This window comes from Microplitis mediator, chromosome 4 (genome assembly GCF_029852145.1).
Source record: "Microplitis mediator isolate UGA2020A chromosome 4, iyMicMedi2.1, whole genome shotgun sequence".
Classification (NCBI taxonomy): domain Eukaryota; kingdom Metazoa; phylum Arthropoda; class Insecta; order Hymenoptera; family Braconidae; genus Microplitis; species Microplitis mediator.
In genome coordinates, this window is record NC_079972.1 from 11,810,902 (window position 1) to 11,825,475 (window position 14,574).

The window sequence follows — 14,574 nt, forward strand, 5'->3', positions numbered from 1 at the left end:
ACAATAACAGTTTATATATATCCATAAATAAATTTAGAACAATCAAATAAAAGGTTGCGTAAAAAATTAATTAATTTAATGAATCAAATATTTTTGCATCGTAAATTATTTTTTACACGCTGAAAAAAAATGCTATCACTATCTTGTAATAGGGAATGATTACCATTTGTATGTGATAATCATTATCATGCTTTAATGTTAATTATTTGTTTATCATGTAGTAATAATTTCTATTGCCGATAGTAATAGTTACACGGAAAGAAATTTTCTTTAAAAATTACTGTTAAATTCACTGTAATCGTGGGACATAATGCGGCGCTTTTATTTATTATCATTTTTGAAATAAAAATTACGAAAAAATTTATTTATTTTGTGGTAGACTTCATAAAATTTACCGAAAACCTAATAAAATTTACAGTAGACTACGGTATAATTTGTTGAAAAAAAGTTAAAAATTATCTCACTTACCGACAAATGATTAGGTCGTGCCATTCGTCCCACGATTACAGTGAATTTAACAGTAATTTTTACAGAAAATTTCTTTCCGTGTACCATCTAGATAGTAATATTTCTTATGCCTGAAAAGTTTTTTAATTTTGCCTTTTAGAATAGTAATGATTATCACATACAGATGGTGATCATTCCCTATTACGAGATAGTGATAGTTAGCATTTTTTTTCAGCGTGTATAACTCTTTAATCTTTGGACGGAAAGAAATTTTTCGCGGATACCACTATGCTGTATGGTAGCAAGGATTTTTTCATTCGTTTAAAAATTGTATGTATAGATGATTTGACCACACGGGAATGGTAACATTCACAATAGTCATGGCGTATGAATCTATGTCAGTATAGGCGTCAGGCCCATACTGCTTGGTGGTATCCACAATGCTTCTGGCAGATAACCTTATTCAATATTGTAAAATTACGTATGCCTATATTGCAGTAGTACCAAAGTTTATTGAAGTCAAAACATAGGTTATGTTTGGTTATAGTTTTAAATATATCATCCATAAATATTATAAGATTAAACCCAATATTTATACGTAGATAAATATATAAAAACATAATATTAATGATAAATCTATGTTATTATTAATGTTAATTATTTTCAGTATAAATTATATGATTTTTTTCATTCCCGATTGAAATCAATTCATACCAATTAAAAATTCTCGATGGAATTCAGTAGAAAATATATCTTTTAGAAAAATTAATTTTTAAATTGTGAGGCATGATTTTTTATAAAATTTAAAAGATGAATAAGATAATAAGTATTAATTTTTTTTTCAAATTTATTTATTTATGATTTCTTTTTTAAATTGATTAATTTACAGCATTATTGATATTAATAAAGATTATATAAAAAATTAACAACTACATTTACGCAGTATTGATGGTAATCCGATAGTGTATTGACTACTCCACAAAAATCTATTGTGACTCAGCCTAGTGGCATTGCTATTTCTTCAATGTAGTATGGGACTCAAGCCCATACTGATCTAGTCTATCCCGCTATACAGGCATGTAAACTACGCAAAGATTTTTTTACTATACAGTATAGTAAATAACGCCATACATATGATACTTGCCGCAATGCTGTAATAAGAGTATGGCGATAAGCACCATACATTTCTTTCCGTGTGGATTATTAAATTAGTAAACTATAAAATGAATAACATATTTAATTTATGAAAACAAAATTATTTGTGAATAACCGTAACGGTGGTTGGAATAGCTCACGTCCAAGACTAACTATATATCACACAGAAATACATCCTGATATTGAACGGATGTTAAGCACGAAACGCTAATAAATGTGATAAAGTCTACAGTTGCCGTAGACTAACGTACACTATGAACATCACGGTTTCTCCAACATGTACATACTAAAATATATACATGTATATATATATAGGAATAGATAGATAGATGTAGATAAATGTATAGACAGAATATGTACAAGAGAATCATAGTATCCATACTAATACGTGGGATTGACTATAGACAAGAACTGCAGGACCAGTAGAAGAGCCCAGAGTGTAACACACAGGGATAGCTGAGTAGAGTATGTAGTTGAGTTGGGTTAGTTGGATTTAGTTTTCGAGTTTATGTTCCTCGGGCTTCCTGAGTTAACCAACCGCGTAAACGCGTACCGTTCTCGTCCAAGCACTTGGGTCATATTCTATTACGCGATAAATATTAAACCGGATATGTTGGATTCGAGATGGAGGAATTAAAATAAGGGATAAATGATAGCTACCTTACGAGAGTTTATCTATTAAATTTGTCCAAGTGTATTTCTCTGTTCATGCTTTGATTAATATGGAATCATTTTTAACTTTAAATGATCTCATTAATTAATTAATTTGTTTGCAAGTTTTTTTTCTTTTTTTTTAGATTGTTTGTGAGGGCGATAAAGTATTTGATAACAATCGATGATAAAGGAAAGCAATTTTGTAGAATAGAATGAGATAGCAATTTATCTTGAGTTGTCTTGTATGAGTTGCCGCAGCAACGATATCCTTGATGTTTTTTTTTATTTTTGTAAGTTACACACCTTCGCCCGAGGGAAAAGCTAATAAACCGGGTAAACAGTGAGGTGGATAAAGTGGATAAATTAGACGTGATCGAGGGTAAGAGAGTGAAAGAAAAGAGGTGTAAGTTCGCCCTTATCGTTAGCTTGGACTTTGACCCTCGACCTGCGGTAAAGCTATAGTCATTTGTTGATGTCTTCTCGATAAATCGAATTGCCTTGCTGTTTGTACGACTCTTTTGGTATATCTGAGTTTATACATAAATAGGAAGAGCAAGAGAGAAGGAGAAAAGAAGAACGAGAGTAAACGATGATTGTGATGACTAAGTTGCCCTGGTGTTTGTCGAATAGAGTGAGGCTACTGACACAAAAAATTCCTCGTAATAAATGAACGTATGTCAAGTGAATTAAGTTATTTGTTTGATTGTTCGACAATTGATTTGTTATCTTTAACATGTGATGTATGGAACTATAAATCTCCAATCTAGGATTCTTTTTCTTACTAAATAAATGGCTATCATTCAATTTATTTCCTTTGTGTCTTAAAATACACAAATTTGAATTTTTAAAAAAAGTTTACTAATTTGAGGTCGATGGAAATATTTTGAGGAGTGGGGTGAAGGGTATAATGAACCTTTATTAATTTACTAGAATTAAAAAAAAATCAAAATAAAAAATTTCCATAAATTTATTAAATAAACATAGAACTCATATTTCTCACGGTTTATTCTTCATTATTCATGAAATACCCAGCCACCAAATGACTCGAGAAAATAGTCGTGTGAAGCAATGAAAGGGCGAATAGTGATTCGTCGAGTTTGAAAAAAAAAAAAAAAAAAAAAAAGAAGATTCTATTTGATTCTACGGCAAAGTGATACGACTCGCTTTGCATTCGAATAGCAGCAGCATCAAGCTCTGGTATGTAGTAACCGAACAGATCGTAGAAATTCTCCTGCGAAGCGAGACGAACTCGTGGGGATGAGAAGTGAATGTTGAAAAAAAAAAATTCCATAGAATGAGGGTTAAAAAAAATAAAGAAAAAGTAAAATTGGTCCAAACGATTTGCACCCTAGAAGCGGTAGCGAAGCAGCTCAGCTATTGAGAGAGATCGTCATTAGATCGTTCAAGAGTTTCTACACTCAGATCTACTCTCTTCTGTACGTAAAACACTCGGAGATTCAACTCAGCTCAACTCAACTCGTCGCCAGGAATTTGCATTGAGAGGAAACACGGCTGTAGTTTTTCCGCGGGCACACGATTTAGCATATTCCGCACGTAAAGTTTCGCCGACGGTGCATCGAAAATAGAGTCGTAAAACGTCGTATCCGCGATGCCCGTCGTTATACACGCGGCTATCGTACTATACACCGTTAACCCGAGATTTACGAGTGATCCGATATCTAAAATCGATTTTTTTTTTATCTGACATTCATTGCACAGTGCACACACATAAAGCTAGTCTCAAAAATTCATCAATTATTTTTTACGATTGCCCAATCAAAATTAATATCTACAGAACACATTTGTTACCTACTTTTATAATTTTAAATTTTTATGCGATTAATTACCGCCAGGCAATAGCCACATTAATTTTTAAAAATAACTTTTATTTTTAGAAGGCTGTCAAAGTTTTATTACTTTTTTTAAAAATAATGTGAAAAAAACCCCGGGCAAAGTGAGACACTATTTTAGAAAAACAACAAATTTTTTCTCTTCAATCATATTTATTTACGGTGGCTAAGAGGGTGGGGCAAGTTGGCTACTAAAAAATATAAAATAAAATAACCAACAATACACAGTCTAAAAAATTAAGAAATTATTTTCCAATGTATTGTCAAAAATTTTAAATATTTTTTTAATCTTCACAGGCTCCATTTTTCGGGGCTAAAAAGGCGACGCCCAGCCCAAGGCATTAGCACTGATATTTTATTCATGAGTCACCTTATACGTACATACAAAACATACAACACAAAAAAGAGTCTCACAGTCTCCCAGTCTACTCTTACATAGCACATCCTCTTTACTTGTAAATAGTGAGAAAGATGAAAGCAAAACGAGTAACTGAAAAAAATAAAATAATAATAAATAAAGAGAGTAAGCTACTAAATAAAACATCCATACACGTCTCACCCATAAATTTGTATATGTCTGATAGATTTACAAGCCACCCCTAACCCCTACATCCTCTTTCCTTTGCTCTTTGCTCTTCTACCTCAGACTCCCTCATTCACTCTTTCCTTTCCGTACCGCCAAACTGATATTTAAATTAGTCTAACTCCGTACAGTTATTTCTAAAAGCCTTGAGTTACCCCAAGGAAATATGCTTTTCCAAAAGTTCTCGCGGTACTTCCGTCATTCCTCACCCCCTTTGACTTCATAGTCAACCCTAAATCCACCCACGCATCTTATTAACTTACGTCCTCATTCGCTCTACTCTGTTTCTCGTTTCTTGCGTTAAACTCAAATGCATAGACAATTAACCAACTACCAAACTAACTACCAACAAACATGCATAATTTTATCCATCAATTTTTAAACAATTTAACTCAACACAATCATGAATTTTCTTGCTAATGTATTTATTAAAAATTAAATATTCAAGACTCAAACCTACACGACAAAGAAACGCCTGTAGTTAAGACTCGAGTGCTTGGGGATCGTTAAAAATAGCGTAGGGTTAAAAAATGCATCTTTGATGCAGTAGCCCACTGGCCCACTTGCTTATATTTATAGACATATATGTGTATAAAATATATATGCATAAAGATATATGTGGAAATGTATGTATGTATTTATGGCGGTGATGAATCTAGGGGAGCCGGATAAAGTGCGTAAGAGTTAGGAGTGCATCTGCAGAAGTGGAGAAAAAAGAGGGTGGATGCGAGTAAGTAAAAAAAAGAGATGAGGAACTTGTGTAGTATATATCCCTCCTTACCTCTATACCTCTTTTCTTTTCATACGGCCTACCTACCTACCTACCTAGTAATTTAACGAAAGCCACCCTAAAGTACGCGGGCGTTAATAATGAACGCAGGGATGATATGCACTCTCGTTCGCAAACGCGAGGGTAGATGGAGTTCTTTCACTAGGTCAATATCGTACTTGATGCACTCGGCAATGTATGTCGAGTTGCAACTACGCATTACTTTTTTTCAATTTTACTTCAGTTTAGTTATTTTCTTGCGAAATTTTTTTTTCTTCTATACGGAGAGAAATTTATGGTAACAATTACAACATATTATGGTCATGGTTCCCATAATGCATGGTAACCGGTTTTTTTGAAATGTTGATTACAGGAACGGCAACCATATATATCATGGTAATCATTCCCATAATTATGGGTATAATTCCTATATGGTATCGGAATAGTTCCTATGGAATTATGGTAACCGTTACTATATAAGTATGGTAATGGTTACCATAATATTATAGGAACGATTACCATAATATTATGGGAATAGTTACCATAATATATAGGGTTTATTCCCATATGCACTTAAGAATCGTTACAATGTGGTTATAGGATTGGTTCCTATTTGCTTATGGGAACTATTCCTATGAGTATAGTAATCATTACCATAATTCTATTACCATGCGATATGGGAACTGTTACCATAATAATGGGAATTGTTCCTATACTTATGGGAACTTATCCCAGAAAGTATGGGCCTATATCCCATAATTCCAAGTAATCATTACCATAACGGTATGGGATGATATTTCATAAACGTACTAGGAACGGTTACCATAAATTTATCTCTGTGTAGTAATCGGTTTTCTGTACTCTTATTGTGAGCTACAAATAAAAAGATTCAAAGGGTACACTGACATATAAGGCAATGAAAAAAAAAAAAAAATGGGAAGTGATAATTTCTCTTATTTTAATTTGATCGAAAATTAAAAGACTGAGTTTGCTTGGAATAAAAAAGTGCATTTTTTATTTAGGGTCTTTATTTTACACGGTCCTCCCCCATGTTGCGATATTTGAAATTTTAAAAAGATATTTTTTTTTTTGATCATATGGAGGCCGGTCGGCAATTATTGTCTGTGGAAAAAAATTATTTATTCTCTTAGTATTTTTTTTTTTTTTATTAATAAACAAGACTTTTTCTTTAGATCATTTTTTTACTTTTCTGAGAAGTATTTATACATATTTATAAATATTATATGAAGGGCTGAAAAAACCTGATTCATTACCAGGACGGTCACACTAGGAACTAAGGGAGGGCAATGATGAAAAAAATTTTTTCTTGTTGTTGTTTATTGAAAAGGTTATTTTTTCAAACAAAAGTGTAAATAATATATGAAATACTTCTCAATGGGTGTCTGTTGATAACAACAACAGTTCAAATGCAACCGGGCCTCTAATTACTGCACGAATTTTTCGCCTATAGCGTAAATAAAAAGTAGTCCCACACGCAAGCGTTTGATCAAAAGTAAAAAAAAAAGAAAAAAAGAGTCGAGTCATTTGATGTCAAAAAAAAATTATTTGTTCCTTCTTAACCCCTTGCGTATTGTAAAGTTTTAAATTTCTAGAATGCATGAGTCGTGTTCTTTGAAAAATCATTTACTCAAAAAAAAAATAAAATAATACAGTTATTCAAAAATGATTTCTAGTAAAAAAAAAAATTAATGATATACGAGAAAAATTTTCATTACTTTGCAAGTACAAAAGCAAAAAAAAAGTACATAAATAAAAATATGACTTTAATCCCTTTTTCCAAGACGCGAAAACGTTAAAAAGCCGTCACATCTTGAGCGTATCTTACATTATCCTAGCGTATCTCGAAAAATCCTCGTGAAGCTCGTTAAAAAAAAGTACTCGTCCAGCACGAGCTGGATAACGACGAGGCTGCTCGAATCCAGTACTTGTGGCCGTAAAAAAGTTGCCGTGGCTAAAAAATGCCGAAAAACCGAGGACGTAAGTACCCGACAAGAGCTGCGGGGTTAACAGCAGGGATGAATCGAGTCGACTTATATCTAGGGGTGACGGTAGAGCACCAGCCAGCCAGTCAACCAGCCAGCCAGCAAACAATCCAGCGTCGTGAGCCTGAAGAGTAAAATCAAAAACGAATCTGCATTTTATTATTTCTGGCTGGGTAGTTAACTGAATTGGGCAAAAAGGCTTTACTTCGCATCTCATCTCACCCTCTCTTAAATTGTTCTTCAAGCACATTCGAGCTGAAGCTACAACATAAAATAAGAGTAGGACTCGTGTGTCCAGGAAGTCAACAAGTCAGGAACTAAAGCCCGGATACGTAAGTCATTTGCATTCCGGTTGGGAGTTTCGAAAAGCGCGATCAGACTCCCCTTTTTAATTCTGTTTTTTTTTTTTTTTTTTATTACTCGCTTCTCGGTCCTTGATGCTAAATCCAATGTCTTTTTCTTCTTCAATGAATCGCATCGGATACTAAAGCACGTTTCCGTGTGATGGAAACAGATAAAAGATCACGAACTTATGCTACCAAAAGTTTTAACCAAAAAATATAATAGATCTTAAAATTTATTTCAATCCTTAAATTTATTAGAAGCGGGGGAAAATGAGCCACAATTTTAAATGTAAAAATCGTTATATGTTCAATGAAGTTTACTTACCATTTAAATAAATTATGGGGTCAATTGGCCACCCAGACAAAATGGTCGTTCATAAATTTATTTATTAATTGAATTATTTTAAGAAATTGATAAAAATTGGAATTATAAAAAAAATTATTAATTCAACATAATGTTGATATGCAAATTCTATTTTCCCGAACTCGAAATGAAAATGAAAATAAAAATAAAATATTTTTTTGAAAAAAGAATTTCACGTCAATAAAACTAATAATAAAATAAAAAAATATATAAGGTAAAAAGTTTTCAAGCATAAGTACGTCATTTTATATTTTTTCTTTATATATTTTATTTTTTTTTTACTGACGATAAGAGACTGTATACTCGAAAAGCCAAGACGTCGTCAAGTAACCGCGTTAACGGGCTGCGTGAGTGATAAACCCAACAGGGGAGTGAAATAAATATTATATGTGGTAGAAATAAAATAGAAAACTGGCTAGTGTATAATACACACTATATATTTCACTCTTTATATATGGATATCCTTGTGCCATACGAAAAACCGAGGAATGGCCAGCGAACATAAAACACCGTCGCGAGCTTGCAAATAACACATATGCTCAATAATAACTTATTGCACAGCAGACACGGTCTTGGATGGTTTCATGTTAACGTCCCACCGTGAATATCCAATGTGAAAAGGAAATTAGCTTCCGCATTGCGCCACCGCTTTATAAAAATGATATTATAAAACAAGAGCTTTAAAGATGATATACAAAAGTCTTATGATCCTCTTAGATTATGGGTATCAACCGAAGTTAAGTAGATAAGAAAAACTTTTTTATAAAATCATGTGATGCTCGTGCGGTCATACATTGGAAAAATCGGGGCAAAATGAAACACTATTAAAGAAAATTTATTTAACGCACACAGAAGATGACGAATTAAATTTTTTAACTAAAGATAATTAAAATTTTTTTCTAACTCTACGCGTTTTTATGTTTATGGTGAGGCAATCTGACTATCCCAAGATTCAGTAAAAATTTATTTTTAATCATCAATTCAAGTAAACTTTTGATTTTTATTCAAAATTGAATTATATGAATAAAAAATATACAGTATTGGTAATAAATATAATTTACAAAGAATTTTTGCTCTGAGTGACCAATACCCCCATGAAACAAATTTATAAAAAAAATATATTTTTCATATAAAAAAAAAATACATAAAAAATATATAAACATGTATAAAAAATATATTTTTAATAGCTAACTTTTGGCTGATTTTCGTATATATTTTATATATTTTAAATGTATTTTAAATATATTAAAAATATATCTTAGAACATATAAAAAATAGATGTATAAAATAAAAACATAAAAAAAATGTATTAACAATATATTTGAAATAATATATTTTCAAACGATAAAATTTTTTTGTTCCTTTAATTTTTTGAATAAGTGTAATTCAACTTTGACTTTTTGACTGAGGAAAGAAAAAACTTGATTAATTATTTAAGAGATTTGTAATATTTAAGTGAAATACTGATAGAGATCCACCAAAATAATCGATGTCCGAATTGAACTCGTTGACTTGGTTAGCTAATTTATTCTACGGTCCACTAATTACGTAGTTTTTGTTAGATCTTAGCGTGTTAATTATTCGATTGCTCCTGAGACATGGTTTATTACAGACTATACCAAAGCTTCCTAGTATATCAGGCGAATCGATCAATCCATCGATGATTTTATAGAAGAAGATCAGGTCAGTTAAGTTGAAACATAATTTTACTATGTTTTAAAACTTTACTTTGAATTTTTCCAAATAAAAATTCAAATAAATGTGGATAATTAATGTACAAAATTTTTCATTCACTTTTAATATTAATAGAAATTAAGTATTTTATATTATTTTATTAAATACTTTGTAAATAATTAACTCATAAAATTGGCAAGTGATAAAAAGTTACAGCGTAACTTTCTAAGCTCAGAAATTTGATAACTGTTTGATTAATATCATATAGGTGATAAATTCATAAAAATAGTAAGTGGCAGCATTAAAAAGAAGTAAGTAATAAATGCATAATTATTTAAAAAGAAAGTAGATATCTATTCCAAATGAGGTTAGGTTTATTCTACATGAGGTTAGGTTGCATTTTACTCATTTATGATAGTAATAATAATTATGTGTAATTATCTACATGTATTAAGGACTAGAGTCGACACCACAGTCCAAATACAGGTCTAATGATTCATTTCGAACAAGCTATCAACGAACACGTAGTGGCGCTACGGTCGCACGCGCATCCACGCCGACACCTACAGCCCCTAAACGTTTTGAAACCATTACTTTAAGTTCCATTGTGGAAAGAGGCTGACCGCATGGTGAAAAAAAATTTATATTTATTATATCGCATTCAAAAAAATAAATTTTTTTAATCAAACTTAGTGTATCAAGATAAAATAAATTTCTATTTTCATAGAACTTATTTCATAAATTCAGGCATCCAAGTATCTCGTTAATAGTTGATCATTCAAGAAAATCCAGTAAAAGAAAGGTTAAGTGAAAAAAAACCACGTGCAATCATCATTCCCAATATACTGGTGAGTTTCGACACAAAATAATATTTTTTATAAATTGGACACTCAAAATCAACTAATAATGTCTGTAAAAAGCTCTGCTCTTGCTTCTATTACCGCCGCTTACACTGATTCAGAGGATGAGATTGATGAATGTATAGACGATGGTCATCATCATCAGGAAAGCTCTATCACCTCACAGGTTATCATTCCACAGAATGTCCAAGTCAACAAGCCATCAACGCCTGAACAGTCGAACGATATCAAAAATAATTTGGTTTTGGATTATGAGTCCGATGAAGACGACGTACTTATTCCCCCTGCACCTTCAGGGCAATATCCTGCTGATTTACAGGAAAAATTTAATCACTTTGCCAAGCTTGCAGAATTCGGCAATTTGGATATGAATGTGGAAATCCAAAAACGTAAATCATTTAGAAATCCGTCACTTCTCAATAAACTCATTCAGCATTGCAAGATTGATGAACTAGGCACCAATTTTCCACCAAGTTTGTATGATCCACTCAAGTTTGGCAAAGAGTCTTATTATGACCAACTTGATATTGCGCAGCAAGATACTATGAGACAAATGGAAAATTCAAAAAGAAGAAAAGCAAGTGTTAAAGTTACTTCTGGTGTAGCTAAACGTCCATCTCCAACAAATATTGCAGTTACTTGTACTGCAACTAAGCTCCCAGCCCCAAAAAATATTCCAATCGCTACTAATGAAACTTCAAGAAAAAGAAAATGGCAGCTTAATGATACCAATGTAAATTATAATAGACAAAGTGTATTACGTCTTTGTTAATATTTTTGTATGTGCTTGTATAAAAATGATGTATATTTGTAAATATATGTTTTTAATTTTCAAAATGAACTTATTAACTTTTTTATATTGTCCTTCCATTAATTTTAAGTATTTATTAATTAATTTAAGCCAATTTCTTTAAAAATTAGTTTTTAGAATCATCAAAATTCACGCGAAAATAAATTAAAATCAATCCGAGTTCAAATCTATCAAAAATTTATTTTTATTTCAACTAACTAACCTAGGAAAAAAATATATAAAATTTAGATAAAAAATATATTTTTTATATATGTTTTTTATATTTCCATAATTATATTTTTTATGTACTCTAAAATATAATTTTAATATATTTAAAATATATACGAAAATCGGCCAAAAGTTAGCTATTAAAAATATATTTTTTATACATATTTTATATATATTTATATATTTTTTTTTTATGAAAAATATATTTTTTTTATATTTTAACATATATTTTTTTTATAAATTTTTTTCATTGGGGTATGCCCAACTTTTCTGTAAAAACGACCAATTAATTTTTTTAAATAAAAAAAAATTTCTCGTTAAATTATTATCTCATTTTACCCCCGTCTTGTCAACTTTCCATTTGATCAATATGTATATTTGTACGAAAAATGCTTTTAACAGAATTATTACTATGAAAAAATATATATTTATGTGTATATGTATCTGGTAAATATTGATAAACCCATAACGTTTTCATCGCTCAGTAAATTCCGTGGTGCCGTAACCAAAAAGAGAAACGTCAAAAACCCACCCCAATCCCATCCGCCGATCGTACACTTTACTAGAGTCGGGAGAGTTAGTGGTTTGGTAGTATTTGATCTTTTACTAACGTGCATTTTATGTTTCGACTTGCTACGTGATATATAGATTATTTTTTCGGTATATATTCTTCCTTATATCTTAGCATCGTGCACACCCTACCAAAAATCCGGCTTACTTTACTTGACTGGTGTCCGCGTTTTTCAGTAGCATCTGTTGTGTGACTGACAGCCGAGTAAAGACAGCCCAGAGAAATAAATATATCGTAAAATATGCCGGATAAATGCAAACAATTTCCAACGCTTCGTACTATTGCTTATATTTTCGTCTTATAAAGCGAAACAACTGGTGAATATATATCTTTATATTTATATAAAAAATATATATCTATATATAAGAATAGCTAAAGGGATTGGTTGCACACAAAACGTACAATACTCGGTAGAAAAATATTATTTTCCATTTTATTGGTTTGTATATGCGACCGCGTATAATAACCCATAAAAAACTTTCTCAGTTTTATGGAGGTTTGTTTAAGTACAATTGCAAAAAATACAATAACCCAATATCATTTAGCAATATATTATATAAGATATATATTTATAAATATAAAAAATAAAAAAATGTAGGATTGAAAAATAAAAAGATAAATAAAATGAGGACGTTGTTACTTTGAAGAAGAACTTTAAAGTCATAGTGGACTATTACAATTCGTTTATTACAATGGAATAGTAAATAAAAAATATGGGATAATATAAATGCTGGGCATTATATATATAAGAGAAGAAAAGTGGGTATCTGGAGACAGTGTTCTGAAAAGTCGGCATGATGATGTTGATGATGGCGTACCTTTGTAAAGCTGACTCAGCGTAAGAATAAAAACGGATTGCCATCAAGGCGTTACTGCCAACATTAAATAAAGAAATATAGCCAGGCTGTCGACTGGATCACATCGCGCCTAAGCATTCGTGCGTTGGCACTAAACTATGTTACAACCGCAGCGACACTACACTAAACCAGTACACATCTAATAAAAATACTTTTCAATGGATGTATATATATGTATGTATAAGTATATGGAGAGATATTATAAAGAGCTGATGGCCACGTCATTATTGGTGTGGCTAGTGCACCAAGACATGACGGATGGTCTTTACGAGCATGTGATTTATTTTATCGGCTGACATTATGATTCTGAGGATTTTAAATTAAGCGATTTGCTAATAAAGTGATATTTACTATTTTTTTGTTGCGGTATAAGAGGACTGAATATTTAGTAAGACATCCTGGATAATTAACGCCGTAGTAAATTTCAAAATTTTTTATGAGAAGAAAAAATATGAATATACGGCAGTTAAATTAAAATTTTAACTGCTGATAGATTTATTATATTATAATTAAAGGGCATGGTAGTGAACTGAACTTTTGATTAAATTTAAAAAGTGAAATTTGAAAAAAAACTTATAAAAAAAAAAAAAAAATAACTTTATTACACGGTAAGAAATATTTTGCGGATATCACTATGCCAGTATGGGCGTCAACGCCATACTGTGTGGTATCGAAGATTTTGATAGGTTACAAAATTGTATGCATAGATTATTCAACCATTGCGGGAATAGTAACATTGGCAATAGTCACGGACGCCGTAATGACAGTATGGCCGTCAGGCCCATATTGCGTTGCCGTATCCACATTGTTTCTGGCCGATAAACCTAGTCTAACGACATCTATATAGTTTTGGTAGTAATACGATAGTATACATTGATTGACACGCCAGAAATTATGGCGGGAAAAACTAGTAGCATTGTGCCCTCGGCGTTGTAGTTGGGTCTCACGACCATGCTGTTTCGCCGTGCCTGATATGCATACGTGTAAGCAATACAATAGCTCCAGTACTATACAGTATAGTAAATAACGGCATACTTCTGGGACTCGTTACAATACTGTCTTGGAATATTGCACATACTATTTTAGTGTCTGTCTTGAGACCATACCAGCATGGTGTTGAACGCCATGCATTTCTTACCGTGTAGTTTTACATTTGCTGTCCTTTTAACAATTACGAAAAGATATTTAAATATTTTCCTGGTATTTGAATTCAGATTGAAACCCGTCATTATAAAAAAGAGATACGTAAAATATTAACATAAATTTAATCTTTTGAAAGTATTGAAGGAAAGTATCATAACGAGAAAAAAATAAGAAGAACATTCGCATGAATATCTTGAAGATCCTTTCACTTCAGAAGCGAATCCAAGCCTTCGGTTCGTCATTTTAATTTTCTTCGCGGCTTGATTTCACCCCTCGAGACGT

At 31.6% G+C, this 14,574-nt stretch overlaps 1 protein-coding gene across 1 annotated transcript; it reads left to right on the forward strand.

Moving 5' to 3' along the window:
- Window positions 1-10,749: 10,749 nt before the first annotated feature.
- Window positions 10,750-11,475, forward strand: LOC130667227 (SAP30-binding protein-like). The gene has a single exon (XM_057468722.1). The coding sequence runs from the start codon at window positions 10,750-10,752 to the stop codon at window positions 11,473-11,475; it is 726 nt and encodes a 241-aa protein (XP_057324705.1).
- Window positions 11,476-14,574: the final 3,099 nt, after the last annotated feature.